Consider the following 18,465-nt stretch of genomic DNA (forward strand, 5'->3'; position numbering starts at 1 on the left):
TTTGGATGTCTGTAAAGCTAGTCTTGGCCATTGAAGAAGGTCTGGAGTTTGAATAGAGACACGTCTTGCTTTATTTTACTGACTGCATTTTCCCTATAGGTAAATATTATTTCGGAAGCTAATGAAAGACGTGTGTTTTGTTTTGTCATAGCTTATCAGTTTTTGTTAATTTACTCAACTGATTACCGTAAATGAACATGAGATTCAATAACAAAAACTTTTCCGTATATATTTCACTCCATTAAAACACACATAATTAGCTTAATCATTTCCCTGTCGCCCCATAAAATACATATTAAAATATACAGACTGTTTCCACAGCACTCGTCAATGCACCTATTAGTGCAATGAAATTCCGCTTTATTTTCAATATGTTTAAGGTGGTATTGGCATGTTATTAATGAATACTGTCTGGTACCTATCTCAAAGAATTCAACACCATTGGTAACTAAACAAAACAATTATTGTGTCAATCTCAAAGAAACTAAAGTGTGATTAATATGAAAGTATTAGTTCATGAACATTTTAACAAGGAATTTCAAAGTAATTACCTGCTATATGGTTATCATATCATTTCTGAAATAAATAATACAACAATGATGGAGCCTAAGAGCACTGCATCCCTTTTCAGTCCACACTTCCTCTTTTTCAGATAGAAAGATGCACTTATGAAATAGGATGCTGCGTAGAGGTCAGAGGGACAATGTCAAAGACATTATGCTCAGCAAAGTTACCGTAACAGGAAGAGTGTACTGCCTCCTGACAGTGCTGTATCTACATCCATAACAGTGATGTCTGCCTGTAACAGTGCTGTAGCTACGTCCATAACAGTGATGTCTGCCTGTAACAGTGCTGTATCTACGTCCGTAACAGTGATGTCTGCCTGTAACAGTGCTGTATCTACGTCCATAACAGTGCTGTAGCTACGTCCATAACAGTGATGTCTGTCTGTAACAGTGCTGTAGCTACGTCCATAACAGTGATGTCTGCCTGTAACAGTGCTGTAGCTACGTCCATAACAGTGATGTCTGCCTGTAACAGTGCTGTAGCTACGTCCATAACAGTGATGTCTGCCTGTAACAGTGCTGTATCTACGTCCATAACAGTGATGTCTGCCTGTAACAGTGCTGTATCTACGTCCATAACAGTGATGTCTGCCTGTAACAGTGCTGTATCTACGTCCATAACAGTGCTGTAGCTACGTCCATAACAGTGATGTCTGTCTGTAACAGTGCTGTATCTACGTCCATAACAGTGCTGTAGCTACGTCCATAACAGTGATGTCTGCCTGTAACAGTGCTGTATCTACGTCCATAACAGTGATGTCTGCCTGTAACAGTGCTGTATCTACGTCCATAACAGTGATGTCTGCCTGTAACAGTGCTGTATCTACGTCCATAACAGTGCTGTAGCTACGTCCATAACAGTGATGTCTGCCTGTAACAGTGCTGTATCTACGTCCATAACAGTGATGTCAGTGATGTTTGTCTGTAACAGTGCTGTAGCTACGTCCATAACAATGATGTCTGCCTGTAACAGTGCTGTAGCTACGTCCATAACAGTGATGTCTGCCTGTAACAGTGCTGTATCTACGTCCATAACAGTGCTGTAGCTACGTCCATAACAGTGCTGTATCTACATCCATAACAGTGATGTCTGCCTGTAACAGTGCTGTAGCTACGTCCATAACAGTGATGTCTGCCTGTAACAGTGCTGTAGCTACGTCCATAACAGTGATGTCTGCCTGTAACAGTGCTGTATCTACGTCCATAACAGTGATGTCTGCCTGTAACAGTGCTGTAGCTACGTCCATAACAGTGATGTCTGCCTGTAACAGTGCTGTAGCTACGTCCATAACAGTGATGTCTGCCTGTAACAGTGCTGTATCTACGTCCATAACAGTGATGTCTGCCTGTAACAGTGCTGTATCTACGTCCATAACAGTGCTGTAGCTACGTCCATAACAGTGATGTCTGTCTGTAACAGTGCTGTAGCTACGTCCATAACAGTGATGTCTGCCTGTAACAGTGCTGTAGCTACGTCCATAACAGTGATGTCTGCCTGTAACAGTGCTGTATCTACGTCCATAACAGTGCTGTAGCTACGTCCATAACAGTGCTGTATCTACATCCATAACAGTGATGTCTGCCTGTAACAGTGCTGTAGCTACGTCCATAACAGTGATGTCTGCCTGTAGTGCTGTACAGTGCTGTAACAGTGATGTCTGCCTCCTGACAGTGCTGTAGCTACGTCCATAACAGTGATGTCTACCTGTAACAGTGCTGTAACAGTGATGTCTGCCTGTAACAGTGCTGTATCTACGTCCATAACAGTGCTGTAGCTACGCTAACAGTGATGTACCATAACAGTGATGTCTGCCTGTAACAGTGCTGTAGCTACGTCCATAACAGTGATGTCTGCCTGTAACAGTGCTGTAGCTACGTCCATAACAGTGATGTCTGCCTGTAACAGTGCTGTAGCTACGTCCATAACAGTGATGTCTGTGTAACAGTGCTGTATCTACGTCCATAACAGTGATGTCTGCCTGTAACAGTGCTGTAGCTAATAGTGCTGTACCATAACAACAGTGATGTCTGCCTGTAACAGTGCTGTAGCTACGTCCATAACAGTGATGTCTGCCTGTAACAGTGCTGTAGCTACGTCCATAACAGTGATGTCTGCCTGTAACAGTGCTGTAGCTACGTCCATAACAGTGCTGTAGCTAAGTCCATAACAGTGATGTCTGTCTGTAACAGTGCTGTAGCTACGTCCATAACAGTGATGTCTGCCTGTAACAGTGCTGTAGCTACGTCCATAACAGTGATGTCTGCCTGTAACAGTGCTGTATCTACGTCCATAACAGTGCTGTAGCTACGTCCATAACAGTGCTGTATCTACATCCATAACAGTGATGTCTGCCTGTAACAGTGCTGTAGCTACGTCCATAACAGTGATGTCTGCCTGTAACAGTGCTGTAGCTACGTCCATAACAGTGCTGTATCTACGTCCATAACAGTGATGTCTGCCTCCTGACAGTGCTGTAGCTACGTCCATAACAGTGATGTCTACCTGTAACAGTGCTGTAGCTACGTCCATAACAGTGATGTCTGCCTGTAACAGTGCTGTATCTACGTCCATAACAGTGCTGTAGCTACGTCCATAACAGTGCTGTATGATGTCTGCCTGTAACAGTGCTGTAGCTAGTCCATAACAGTGATGTCTGCCTGTAACAGTGCTGTAGCTACGTCCATAACAGTGCTGTATCTACGTCCATAACAGTGATGTCTGCCTCCTGACAGTGCTGTAGCTACGTCCATAACAGTGATGTCTACCTGTAACAGTGCTGTAGCTACGTCCATAACAGTGATGTCTGCCTGTAACAGTGCTGTATCTACGTCCATAACAGTGCTGTAGCTACGTCCATAACAGTGATGTACCTACGTCCATAACAGTGATGTCTGCCTGTAACAGTGCTGTAGCTACGTCCATAACAGTGATGTCTGCCTGTAACAGTGCTGTAGCTACGTCCATAACAGTGATGTCTGCCTGTAACAGTGCTGTAGCTACGTCCATAACAGTGATGTCTGTCTGTAACAGTGCTGTATCTACGTCCATAACAGGGATGTCTGCCTGTAACAGTGCTGTAGCTACGTCCATAACAGTGCTGTACCTACGTCCATAACAGTGATGTCTGCCTGCAACAGTGCTGTAGCTACGTCCATAACAGTGATGTCTGCCTGTAACAGTGCTGTAGCTACGTCCATAACAGTGATGTCTGCCTGTAACAGTGCTGTAGCTACGTCCATAACAGTGATGTCTGCCTGTAACAGTGCTGTAGCTACGTCCATAACAGTGCTGTAGCTAAGTCCATAACAGTGATGTCTGCCTGTAACAGTGCTGTAGCTACGTCCATAACAGTGATGTCTGCCTGTAACAGTGCTGTAGCTACGTCCATAACAGTGATGTCTGCCTGTAACAGTGCTGTATCTATGTCCATAACAGTACTGTACCTACGTCCATAACAGTGATGTCTGCCTCCTGACAGTGCTGTAGCTACGTCCATAACAGTGATGTCTGCCTGTAACAGTGCTGTAGCTACGTCCATAACAGGGATGTCTGCCTCCTGACAGTGTTCACTAGCTATTCTGACTGTATTTGCTACTGTATGCTTAGTTAAATAAAGGTGAAATAAAAACATAGAAATACCTTTATTGTTACATGTGTCTCCCCGAGAGGCTGTGCACCAGTGAGGTTTCATTTCAAATTATGACGTTGTCCCATTTTCTCCCCTTGGTTTCATTTGAATAAAAAGAATGTGTGATGAAGCAGACATGGCTCTCAAGAGAAGACAGGCTATGTGCACACTGCCCACAAAATGAGGTGGAAACTGAGCTGCACTTCCTAACCTCCTGACCAATGTATGACCATATTAGACATACATATTTCCCTCAGATTACACAGACCCACAAAGAATTCGAAAACAAATCCAATTTTGATAAACTCCCTTATCTACTGGGTGAAATACCACAATGTGCCATCACAGCAGCGAGATTTGTGACCTGCTGCCACAAGAAAAGGGCAACCAGTGAAGAACGAACACCATTGTAAATACAACACATATTTATTTATTTTCCCTTTTGTACTTTAACTATTTGCACATCATTACAAAACTGTATATAGACAGAATATGACATTTGAAATGTCTTTAATCTTTTGGAACTTTTGTGAGTGTAATGTTTAATGTTTATTTCAATTTTGTTTATTATCTATTTCACTTGCTTTGGCAATGTAAAAATGTGTTTCCCATGCCAATAAAACCCCTTAAATTGACATTGAATGCTCACTGACAGCAGCTAACAATTCATGTGTTCACTAAAAAAGACGTGGTTGAAGTGTATGGGTTTGACACATGTGATTCCCTTGCTCCATGTCCTTAAATACAAATATTATTTCAGAGTTGATGATCTGAGGTATATATCTTTGGCAAAATGGGACTGTTTACGTCTAATAATGTCTATTTATCCTGTATAACCCATCTATGCATGGAAAAGTAAATGCTTCGGATCTGTTCATTGATCATTTGGGGCGGCAGGTAGTTAGAGCATTGGGCCAGTAACCGAAAGGTTGCTGGATCAAATCCCTGAGGTGACAAGGTAAAGATCTGTTGTTCTGCCCCTGAACAAGGCAGTTAACCCACTGTTCCCCGGTAGGCCGTCATTGTTAATAATATTTTTTTTAATTGACCTTCCTAGTTAAATAAAGGTTCAATTTAAAATATATATATATATACAGTGCCTTGCCAAAGTATTCGGCCCACTTGAACTTTGCTACCTTTTGCCACATTTCAGGCTTCAAACATAAAGATATAAAACTGTATTTTTTTGTGAAGATTCAACAACAAGTGGGACACAATCATGAAGTGGAATGACATTTTTTGAATATTTGATACTTTTTTAACAATGAAAAACTGAAAAATTGGGCGTGCAAAATTATTCAGCCCCTTTACTTTCAGTGCAGCAAACTCTCTCCAGAAGTTCAGTGAGGATCTCTGAATGATCCAATGTTGACCTAAATGACTAATGATGATAAATACAATCCACCTGTGTGTAATCAAGTCTCCGTATAAATGCACCTGCACTGTGATAGTCTCAGAGGTCCGTTAAAAGCACAGAGAGCATCATGAAGAACAAGGAACACACCAGGCAGGTCCGAGATACTGTTGTGAAGAAGTTTAAAGCCGGATTTGGATACCAAAAGATTTCCCAAGCTTTAAACATCCCAAGGAGCACTGTGCAAGCGATAATATTGAAATGGAAGGAGTATCAGACCACTGCAAATCTACCAAGACCTGGCCGTCCCTCTAAACTTTCAGCTCATACAAGGAGAAGACAGATCAGAGATGCAGCCAAGAGACCCATGATCACTCTGGATGAACTGCAGAGATATACAGCTGAGGTGGGAGACTCTGTCCATAGGACAACAATCAGTCGTATTGCACAAATCTGGCCTTTATGGAAGAGTGGCAAGAAGAAAGCCATTTCTTAAAGATATCCATAAAAAGTGTCGTTTAAAGTTTGCCACAAGCCACCTGGGAGACACACCAAACATGTGGAAGAAGGTGCTCTGGTCAAATGAAACCAAAATGGAACTTTTTGGCAACAATGCAAAACGTTATGTTTGGCGTAAAAGCAACACAGCTCATCACCCTGAACACACCATCCCCACTGTCAAACATGGTGGTGGCAGCATCATGGTTTGGGCCTGCTTTTCTTCAGCAGGGACAGGGAAGATGGTTCAAATTGATGGGAAGATGGATGGAGCCAAATACAAGACCATTCTGGAAGAAAACCTGATGGAGTCTGCAAAAGACCTGAGACTGGGACGGAGATTTGTCTTCCAACAAGACAATGATCCAAAACATAAAGCAAAATCTACAATGGAATGGTTCAAAAATAAACATTTCCAGGTGTTAGAATGGCCAAGTCAAAGTCCAGACCTGAATCCAATCGAGAATCTGTGGAAAGAATTGAAAACTGCTGTTCAAAAATACTCTCCATCCAACCTCACTGAGCTCGAGCTGTTTTGCAAGGAGGAATGGGAAAAAAATTCAGTCTCTCGATCTGCAAAACTGATAGAGACATACCCCAAGCGACTTACAGCTGTAATCGCAGCAAAAGGTGGCGCTACAAAGTATTAACTTAAGGGGGCTGAATAATTTTGCACGGCCAATTTTTCAGTTTTTGATTTGTTAAAAAAGTTTGAAATATCCAATAAATGTCATTCCACTTCATGATTGTGTCCCACTTGTTGTTGATTCTTCACAAAAAAATAAAGTTTTAAATATTTATGTTTGAAGCCTGAAATGTGGCAAAAGGTCGCAAAGTTCAAGGGGGCCGAATACTTTCGCAAGGCACTGTATATATAAAAAATGATGGATGGTAGTAACCATATGAGCAAATTGTCTACCTGAGCAGAGGCAATTGTTTTTATTAAGTAGCACCTATTTTATTTTTCCACATGGCTCTACTGAATTATCTTGATTGATTCCTCTGTCTTTGAGGAATTCCAGACTATAGAATTAACCTTTTACTGCAGTGGGCTAAATCAGGGTCACACAGAGTGATTATTGGTAGTCTTAAACAAATCTACCTTGAAACCAAAGTATACACCTCACACACATGGTTATGGGCTTTAAAAGAAGACATCTGTACCATGTCAGATATATGTTTGAAATGTATTCCATTTTGAGTTTCCGTCCCAATATTGCACGAAGCAGACCAACTCTTTAGTCGTTTAAAAACCTGCTGTATGTAAAATACTGTGTACTATTGTTATGCAGGTGAATGAGGACCCAAAAGCGACTTGGCGAAAACAGAGTCTTTATTCCAGTAAATGGCAAAGTAATACTCCTGGACAATTAAAGAAGAAAACAAAACATGAAAAAACTAAAATCCACTCGTAGTGACGAGGACAGACTGGAGACTCGACCATAGATTGCAGGTTGCCTCGGGAAGGCACCGACCGTAGCAGACTCAGACACCTGCTCACACGCAGCATCTGAAGGAGACAAGACACGACAGGGCGAGACAATGACACAGCACAGCGAACATCAAACAAGGATCCGACAAGGACAGAAGCGGCAAACAAGGGGAGAAATAGGGACTCTAATCAGAGGACAAAATAGGGGACAGGTGTGAAAAGACTAAATGAGTGAGTTAGGAGAATGAGGAACAGCTGGGAGCAGGAACGGAACGATAGAGAGAGGAGAGAGAGGGAGGGGGAGAGAGAGGGATAGAAAAAGGGAACGAACCTAATAAGACCAGCAGGGGGAAACGAACAGAAGGGAAAGCATAATGACAAGACAATATAAGACAAAACATGACAACTATAGCTTGGAAAATAACTAAATATGACTCTGGAATACTGGTAATGAAATACTGGTATCATCCCAGCACTAATATTATCTCATATATCTCTATGTTCCAGACAACACTGCAGACCCAGTGCTCAAGCTTCAACCAACACGAGCAGATAGTTATGAAGGTCTATGTTTGACATAGGCTACCGTTGTATAATATTATGTCTCTATGTTCCAGACAACACTGTAGGGATCCGGACCCAGCGCTCGGGCTTCAACCGCCACGAGCAGAACGTCTACCTGCTGCCTATCCTGGTGGTTGATACCGGGCCTCCTGCTCTGAGCTCCACGGGCACCCTGACCATCCACGTGTGTGGCTGCGACCCGGAGGGCGCCATCCAGTCCTGCAATGCCACCGCCTACGTCATTAGCGCCTCACTCAGTCCCGGGGCCCTCATAGCCCTACTGGTCTGCATGCTCATACTCATAGGTAAGCAACGACCAAACCCCTTCTTCATTGAGGTTGCCAACATAATAGTTATACAAGTGAAATTCCAGTCTATTTGGCACTTTAGGCAATCAAACGCTCAAGGTTCTTGAAAGAAACTAATTATATTTGAACGCAGGTCTGAAAACGTCTGTTGTAGCTCCCAAAGAAGTGAGCATTTATGTAAAGAAACTATGCACAAAACAAACAACACTATGTATGACCTGTTGGTCTGCTTGTACAGTTTTTGGGGCAACATAATTGCACACTTGTTGAGATTTCTGTCTATAATCAACTGTAAAGACACACGCTGGGCATAGGATCCAATTGAAGGTTGCAGATTGTTTGTTGGGATAAAGTATGGGATAAAGTATGTTTACAACTGGCATTAATAAAAGGAAAGACATCTGCTCTGGATATTCTGATGGGGGTCTATAGGCACACGGAAAATGCTTTTGTTTTAAAACAGACAAACAGAGAGGTATACAGTATATAGGTGTAAAATATGATAATTCTGCTGCAGGTATATCACATATAAAGTGCATTCATAAAGTTCAGACCACTTTACTTTTTCCACATTTTCTTACATTACAGCCTCATTCTAACATGGATTAAATATATTGTTTCCCTCATCAATCTACACACAATACCCTATAATGACAAAGCATAAACAGGTTTTTAGAAATTGTAGCAAATGTATTCAAAATAAAAAACGTAAATATCATATTTACGTAAGTATTCAGACTATTTACTCAGTACTCTGTTGAAACACCTTTGGCAGTGATTACAGCCTTGAGTCTTGGGTATGATGCTACAAGCTTGGCACACCTGTATTTGGGAGGTTTTTCCCATTCTTCTCTGCAAATCCTTTCCAGCTCTGCCAGGTTGGATGGGGAGCATCGCTACGCAGCTATTTTCAGGTCTCTCCAGAGATATTCGATCAGGTTTAAGTCTGGGCTCTGGCTGGGCCACTCAAGAACATTCAGAGACTTATCCCGAAGTCACTCCTGCGGCTTCCGTCTGACCACTCTACCATAAAGACCTGATTGATGGAGTGCTGCAGAGATGGTTGTCCTTCTGGAAGGCTCTCCCATCTCCACAGAGGAAATCTGGAGTTCCTCCCTGACCAAGGCCATTCTCCCCCAATTGCTCAGTTTGACCGGGCGGTCTGCTCTAGGAAGAGTCTTGGTGTTTCCAAACTTCTTCCATTTAAGAATGATGGTGGCCACTGTGTTCTTGGGGACCTTCAATGATGTATAAATGTTTTGGTAACCTTCCCCAGACTTGTGCCTCAACACTATCCTGTCTCGGAGCTCTACGGACAATTCCTTCAACCTCAGGACTTGGTTTTTGCTCTGACATGCACTGTCAACTGTGGGACCTTATATACACTGGTGTAGTACTAAGTAGTACTAAAACTGACTGTATCACCCCACCACAACTAGGCTTTAATGGACAGTCCACCTTTTAGAGTTACTTTTTTTCTCATCTCATGTAGAACAGGCTGGAAAAACAAGGACAGATTACATAAAAAGGTGATGCATTTCTTTACTTTTCCATCTTTTTCCTTCAAACGGTTAACTGCTGATGTTGCAGTCAGAAAACTCAACCCCCTTTCATGAGAAAAAGTTTTGTCCAAGTGGAGAGTGTATACAATTCAATGATATCAAACCACTCTGCTCCCCAGAATATGGAGGTAGGGGGAGCTGAGTGGAGGGAGTGGGAGGCCTAGAAGGAGGAGAGGGGGGGGGATTGCTGCATCAGCCCTAACATCCCCCTGGAACAACGCTCTTTAAATAGATAAGGCTTTCCAGACGTTCTCAGATACTAGCACTCACATGCACGACTCAGCAGGAGTGCTAGGCGAGAGAGGATTTTGGATTGTCATGTTTAAACATTTAATGAGTCGCTTGCCTCGTCAATATTGCTTGAAACATTCCTCTTTCGGCTGCGGTTGAAACGCAATAACTCAGTGTACATCGTTGTCAGTTTATTTTCGGTTCCCTCGTCTTACTTCACTAACATGTTTCACATCTTGTTTGTTTTGAATGATTGATGAACAGGCCAGGACTAGGTCCCTAAATGGCACCCTAGTCCCCATATAGGGCACTATCTTTGACCAGGGCACTGGGATTGGGGGGCCATTTGGGACATACCTTAGGTCACCCGGGGTCTCTGAATCAGGGAAGGGGTATTGTTTTTAGGGTGGTTTTAATGAGAGAACGGTTAAAGTTATGCCTCCGTTAACGTAAGGGTAGTGAGCTTAAAAGCCATTTATATTTTATTCATTGTGGTTTTTAAAAGCCTTTTGGCCCTCAACCAACACATTATGGTTATGTACAAATCGTAAGGAGACAAGCTACACTACAAAAAGCATTGGTTAAAAGGTACTGTGGTTTTGGAGGTGCTATAGCTATTAGAGGTCGGCCGATTATGATTTTTAAACGCCGGTACCGATACCGATTATTGGAGGACCAAGAAAAGCCGATACCGATTAATCGGCCAATTTTTTAAAATGTATTTGTAATAATGACAATTACAAAAATACTGAATGAACACTTATTTTAACTTAATATAATACATAAATAAAAATCAATTTAGCCTCAAATAAATAATGAAACATGTTCAATTTGGTTTAAATAATGCAAAAACAAAGTGTTGGAGAAAAAAGTAAAAGTGCAATATGTGCCATGTAAAAAAGCTAACGTTTAAGTTCCTTGCTTAGAACATGAGAACATATGAAAACTGGTGGTTCCTTTTAACACGAGTCTTCAATATTCCAAGGTAAGAGGTTTTAGGTTGTAGTTAATATAGTATTTATAGGACTATTTCTCTCTATACCATTTGTATTTCATATACTTTTGACTATTGGATGTTCTTACAGGCACTTTAGTATTGCCAGTGTAACATTATAGCTTCTGTCCCTCTCCTCGCCCCTACCTGGGCTCAAACCAGGAACACATCGTCAACAGCCATCCTCAAAGCAGCATTACCCATGCAGAGCAAGGGGAACAACCACTCCAAGTCTCAGAGCAAGTGACGTTTGAAACGCTATTAGTGCACACCCCGCTAACTAGCTAGCCATTTCAAATCGGTTACACCAGCCTAATCTCGGGAGTTGATAAGCTTGAAGTCAGAAACAGCTCAATGCTTGAAGCACAACGAAGAGCTGCTGGCAAAATGCACAAAAGTGCTGTTTGAATGAATGCTTACGAGCCTGCTGCTGCCTACCATCGCTCACTCAGACTGCTCTATCAAATATCACATCCTAGACTTAATTATAACATAATAACACACAGAAATATGAGCCTTTGGTCATTAATATGGTCGAATCCGGAAACTATCATTTCGAAAACAAAACGTTTATTATTACAGTGAAATACGGAACCGTTCAGTATTTTATCTAAAGGGTGGCATCCCTCAGTCTAAATATTCCTGTTACATTGTACAACCTTCAATGTTATGTCATAATTACGTACAATTCTGGCAAATTAGTTCGCAATGAGCCAGGTGGCCCAAACTGTTGCATATACCCTGACTTTGCGTGCAATGAACGCAAGAGAAGTGACACAATTTCACCGAGTTAATATTGCCTGCTAACCTGGATTTATTTTAGCTAAATATGCTGGTTTAAAAATATATACTTCTGTATATTGATTTTAAGAAAGGCATTGGTGTTTATGGTTAGGTACAGTCGTGCAACGATTGTGCTTTTTTTCACAAATGCGCTTTTGTTAAATCATCCCCTTCCTTGCATCGATTATATGCAACGCAGGACACGCTAGATGAACTAGAAATATCAGCAACCATGTGTAGTTAACTAGTGATTATGATTGATTGATTGTTTTTTATAAGATACGTTTAATGCTAGCTAAGCATTTCAAACTTAGTACAGAATCAATCATTATGATGTTCTTAACATATAGCTTCAATAAAGTTCCAACCGGAGTATTCCTTTGTGTCTTGATGAGCAATGGAACGCAAGTGGATACCATGAGGAATGAGTGTGATCAGAAAATGGCTGACTGACAGGTTCTGCTCTCATTCAGTCCCACAAAACAGTAGAAGTCTCATTCATTTCTATAGATGGTTGACATCTAGTGGAACCCCTAGGAAGTGCAACATCATTAATATCTCAAGGGGATTTCATTGGGGATTGTGGTGAATACATAGGGGAACGAGAATGGACAGCGCTGTGTTAACAGCCACCTTGTGTGTTAATGGGAGATAGCAGAACGAGAATGGACAGCGCTGTGTTAACAGCCACCTTGTGTGTTGATGGGAGATAGCGGAATGAGAATGGACAGCGCTGTGTTAACAGCCACCTTGTGTGTTGATGGGAGATAGCGTAATGAGAATGGACAGCGCTGTGTTAACAGCCACCTTGTGTGTTAATGGGAGCGATGTACTGGAGCAAAACAACTGACTGCTTGTGTGGTGGCAATGACTTCCCAACGATCCACCCACACACAGAACACACAGACAGAGCGTACACACACACACACACACGCACACACACAGAGAATAGAACCACACACAGAGCCTAGATGCACATACAGAACACACACGAACACAAACTCACCCATTGTTCTGTACGTGTTTATGAGTGTGGTTGGGTTAGAACCCAGCTCCCCGGAGGCGCCCAAGTAACCTATTAGATCAATTGTGGCATGATGAGCGAAATGAAAACAAATTTCTGCCTAATTAGCAACAAATAAACAATCCTTCCATCAGTTAATTTAGTGAGTGACGTGATAAATCCATTTTGGCGAGGCATCTGCGCACATCCGTTCCAATTAAGCCCCATCTGCCAAGATGAACTCTTGGCCTCGTGCGGCTAGGCACAGCCCAAGGGTAAATTAGCTGTCTTGTCAGGACCGCTTATCAGAACATCTGTACACAGAGGAGCAGCCACATGTTGGCGAGGCAGGTACTATACTACAGGATTTGGCCACTGTTTGCAGGACATATACAACAGGCTGTGATGCATTATTCCATGCATAACATGCAAAATGTGACTTTGCTATATATCACCGTCGCTGTAATGCAGCGAATAACCGTAATATATAACATTCAAGTTAATATCTCTAAGAGGAATGAAGCAGCCAATGGATTACCTCTGATTTTCCATTTCCACTAAGAGAAGAAAAACATTGCCCCTCCCATCTCACATGCAGTTTATATCACTCACACAGTTTACCAACCACACCACTGATTGGTTAGTAGAGGAGTCGTATAATCAAGATTTCCGCCTCCCATTACCCTCTTCACCATTGGGAATTGAGAGTAATAACCAAGTGCATGTTTGGCATGCACAGCAGCATGCATCAAGAGGTTAGTATGACCCGTGTCTATTGGCTGGACCTGGCTATTAACTGTCTCCAATGATGGTGAATGGGGAGGAAAAACTCCCACAATGATCAAAGACATCCATCTCCCCATGGCACCATGGAGACAATGTAGGTTAAGAGAAGTGGCTAGATGAAGAGTTATTGTACAAGAGGCTCTAGACGATCAACAGTCCTCATCTTCCTTTCTTCAAACGCAGCTCTCCAGATGGGAACGCAGGCCATTTTCTCTACGACTCTCAGTCTTATTTTTCAAGTAATTTACAGCAAATGAAGACACATTTTTTTAATACAGATTAATATGCTTGTCACTGTTGCATTTTGCTCTTTCCCATAAGAGGAAAAAAAACATGAAAGAAAGGTGAAACAATCAGTTTCAGCGTCATGTTCTGACTCTCAAGGTCACAGTTAAGGGTAGGACTGTATATTGCCTAAGGGCCTGTGCTTTGCATCAAGCTGCAAATCCAATAGAAGTCTATCAAATCCTTCAAGATATAAGGGTTCACTGACACACCCAATTTAAAAAAAATAGTGTACTGTCATTCATTTTCTTTGAGTTAATGGTCAGGCCATATCTCTCACATTCACAATGTGTGACTTTAGTAGTGTGAGGGGTTAGAGCACTAAAGGCCCAGTGCAGTGAAAATGTTAGTTTTTTCTGTGTTTTGGATCATATACTATACAACAGCTGATGAAATTAACACTACAAAAGTTTGATTTTTATTCTTATAGTTGCTTGTTGAAAATACAATCGACACAGGACCTTCTAATGAGCATGTTTTGCGTGGATGGAGTTTTGTCTATTTAATTCAACGAGGAAAGACAGTTAAGAACAAATTCTTATTTTACAATGACGGCCGAACCCTCCCTTAACCCGGACGACGCTGGTACAATTTGCGCTGCCCTATGGGACTCACGATCACAGCCGGTATACAGCCAGGGTTTGAACCAGGGTCTGTAGTGATGCTTCTAGCACTGAGACTGCTGCGCACTCCGCTTGCTGGTGACATCCAAGCCTCTGCCAATAACAATTTTTAAATTACGTATACCTCCCATTAGGTCCCTCCACCGCTTTCGTGGCCTTACCCTCTCCACTCACACCACTCCTAGACAGTTCTTGCATTTTTTTTGTCTGAGTAATAGTTTTGTTTTTGCCCAAAAAAACTATTTTTATTTATTTTCGACAATTTCAATGGAAAACTGTTATAGTAAGGTACTTCATTGTTACCCAGAAATAAGATATAATGAGATAAAAACATCTGCATTGGGCCTTTAAGTATCTTGTGCAGACCGGATAGCGAAGTTACTAGTATAATAGATCCATAGAGCCCAATCCTTAACTTTAAAAAATAAACACATTATTTTGCATATTTTTGGCCTGACTATATATTTTGGGATATTATGGAGTTAGACAGTTGAGTAAAGCTTGTGAGGCATTTATAGATAGGTGATATTCTTTAAGATTCTTATAATTAATGCAAATAAATGGCTGTGCATATCATATACAGTATGTCTGGGCAAGCGGTCATTGTTAAAGACAATTGACTTGGTAGTGTGCATTCTCAATGACGGACACTATCACAACTATGAGGGTTTCTTTTCCCTTGCCTGGTAATGTTTTCTTGAACAGTAATATTGCCTTGAAACACCCATTACCGTGACCTCAAATGTTTATTTTTCATTTATTTTTTATTCCATTTCTTTCCAAGCTCCTCATCCGTGGATAAGCTTGGTTAGTGTTCCCATCTTCAGTTAGTGTCTTTGCCATCTATTCAGCATACAATCTCCACAATTTTGTGTTCCAGCCCCGAACCGCCCCGCGAACCCATTCAATCCGGCCCGCTGCCCGTGGGTAGTTTGGTAGTCCCGGGGAAAAAACTATCTCAATCGACGTTGAAATGACCAAAACCAAATCGAAACTGTCTATGAATGATAATAGACCTACATTTATGGTCTCTTCACTATTCAGCTTGCTAACGGTCATCGAAACAAAAGCTAGTGACAGGGAGGATTGAGATTCCAAAAGCAATGCACAGAGGACTATTTTTAGCAAATTTTGTCTGCAAGGAAATAACATCAATCCCGTTTTACACCGCTGGGTTAACACGTACAGTATGCTAGAGCAAGGCCATGGTAAGTGAACCACACACACACAGACACAGTGCCTTCAGAAAGTATTCATACATACCATACATACTTGACTTATTCCGACAGCCTAATTTCAAAAAGGAATTTCTCACCCATCTACACTTAATATCCCATAGTGACAAAGTGAAAACATGTTTTTAGAAATGTTAGCAAATTTCTTGAATATTAAATACACAAATATCTAATTCACATAGGTATTCACACCCCTAAGTCAATAGATGTTAGAATCACCTTTGGCAGCGATTACAGCTGTGAGTCTTTCTAGGTAGGTCTCTGAGCTTTGCACACCTGGATTGTAAAAAATAATATTCAAGTTCTGTCATGTCGGTTGTAAATCATTGACATAAATTTTCAAGCCAATTTAAGTCAAAACTGTAACTAGGCCACTCAGTAACATTCCATGTCATCTTGGTAAACAACTCCAATGTATATTTGGCCTTTCATTTTAGGTTGTTGTCCTGCTAAAAGGTGAATTTGTCTCCCAGTGTCTGTTGGAAAGCAGCCTGAACCAGGTTTTCTTCTAGGATTTTGCCTGTGCTTAGCTCTGTTCCACTTATTTGTATCTGAAAAAACACACTAACACGAATTCCCTGACAAAAACGCCCTGAAAATACCCATAACATGATGCAGCCACCACCATGCTTTAAAATATTAAAAGTGGTACTCAGTGATGTATTGTGTTGAAATTGCTCCAAACATAATGCTTTGTATTCATGACATAAGTTAATTTCTACTTCAGTGCCTTGTTGCAAAACATATGCATATTTTTATTCTGTACAGGCTTCCGTCTTAGGTTAGTATTGTGGAGTAGTTCTCCTATCACAACCATTAAACCTGTAACTGTTTTAAAGTCGCCATTCGCCTCATGGTGAAATCCCTGAGTGGTTTCCTTCCTCTCTGGCAACTGAGTTAGGGAGGAGGCCTGTATCTTTGTAGTGACTGGGTGTACACCATCCAAAGTGTAGTAACTTCACCATGCACGAGGGGATATTCAATGTCAGATTTGTTGTGAAGCATTGGAAAACCTACCTGGTCTTTGTGGTTGAATCTTTGTTTGAAATGCCCTACTCCACTGAGGAACCTTACAGATAATTGTATGTGTGGGGTACAGCAATAAGGTAGTCATTCAAAAATTAAATTAAAAACTGTTATTGCACACAGAGTAAATCCATGCAACTTATTATGTGACTTGATAAGCACATTTTTGATGCTGAACTTATTCAGGCTTACCATAACAAAGGGGTTGAATACTTAGTGACTCAAGATATTTCAGCTTTTATATTTGTAAAAATGTCTAAAAACATAATTCCACTTTTACATTATGGGGTATTGTGTGTAGGCCAGCGACACAAAATCTCAATTTTAAATTCAGTCTGTAGAACAACAAAATGTGGAAAGGTTTGATGGGTGTGAATACTTTCTGAAGGCATATTTAGATAAATTAAGTTATTCTTTCTTTTTAGAGTTTATCTGTAATACTGAGGCACTGAATAATAGGTCTATATTTGCAGTATATTCACAGTTGCATTTTAGGATACATATTGTAACATTTAAATGGCAGTAGGCCTACCATGCTGATACTGGAAACAAGAATATTAATTGTAAAGTCTAAACCAGTGAGTTGGCAGAAACCAAGGTCAGAATTGAATTGAAATCACTCAGCAGTGAAATGACAACATTGAACAGTGAACCATCATATTTTTGTATAAGAGATCTAATAATGAAAGGGAAGGATTTATATATTGAATTTGGTCAAGTTAGTATGGGAGAGGTGGAAAAACTATTGCTATCCATCAATAATGATAAGCCACCAGGCATAGACAACTTTAATGGGAAACTATTGAGAATGGTAGCAGACTGTATTGCCACCCCTATTTGCTAGATCTTTAACCAAAGTTTTAAGGAGTGTGTGTCCATGTCGTGGAAGGAAGCTAAAGTAATTCCACTGCCTAAAAATTGTAAAGAACCCTTTGCTGGCTATATCAACGGTCCAATCAGTTTGCTGCCTGTTCTTAGTAAACTGATGGAGAGGATTGTGCTTGACCAAATACTATTTTTCAGAGAATAAGTTAACTACTGACTTTCAGCATGCATATAGAGAAGGGCACTCAACTTGTACTGCATTGACTCAGATGACCAATGATTGGTTAAAGTAAATAGATAATAAGATGATAGTTGGAGATGTATTGTTCGATTTCATTGCAGCCTTTGATGTTATTGATCATAATCTGATATTGAAGATTCTCACTTGCTATGGCTTTACATCACCTGCCATCACATGGTTGGAGAGTTATTTATCCAATATAACCCAGAGAATATTCTTCAATGGAAGCTTCTCTAACATCAGATATGTACAGTGCGGTGTCGCTCAGGCCAGTTGCCTTGGGCCGTTACTCTTACACGTACCTAAAATGACTATCTATGTGGATGATTCCACACTACATGTCAGCAACCAAAGCATGGACCTCACTGAAATTCTAAATAAGGAGTGAGTCAGTATCAGAATGGGTGATTAATAATAAACTTGTCTTAAATACATTAAAACTTAAAGCATGATATTTAATTCAAAACCTTTTCTAAGACATAAACCTCAACTGAAGTTGTACAAAAAAAGCCTGATCATT

General features: G+C 40.9%; 1 protein-coding gene across 2 annotated transcripts in view; it reads left to right on the forward strand.

Annotated features, from left to right (window-relative positions):
- Positions 1–18,465, forward strand: part of LOC124026231 (cadherin-22-like) — a 339,307-nt gene that overhangs the window by 314,802 nt on the left and 6,040 nt on the right. For both annotated transcript variants that reach the window (XM_046339344.1, XM_046339352.1), the window contains one exon: positions 8,097–8,348. In XM_046339344.1, the coding sequence (XP_046195300.1) occupies positions 8,097–8,348 (252 nt within the window). The remainder of the gene's footprint in view (positions 1–8,096; positions 8,349–18,465) is intronic.

This window comes from Oncorhynchus gorbuscha, linkage group LG03 (assembly GCF_021184085.1).
Source record: "Oncorhynchus gorbuscha isolate QuinsamMale2020 ecotype Even-year linkage group LG03, OgorEven_v1.0, whole genome shotgun sequence".
Classification (NCBI taxonomy): domain Eukaryota; kingdom Metazoa; phylum Chordata; class Actinopteri; order Salmoniformes; family Salmonidae; genus Oncorhynchus; species Oncorhynchus gorbuscha.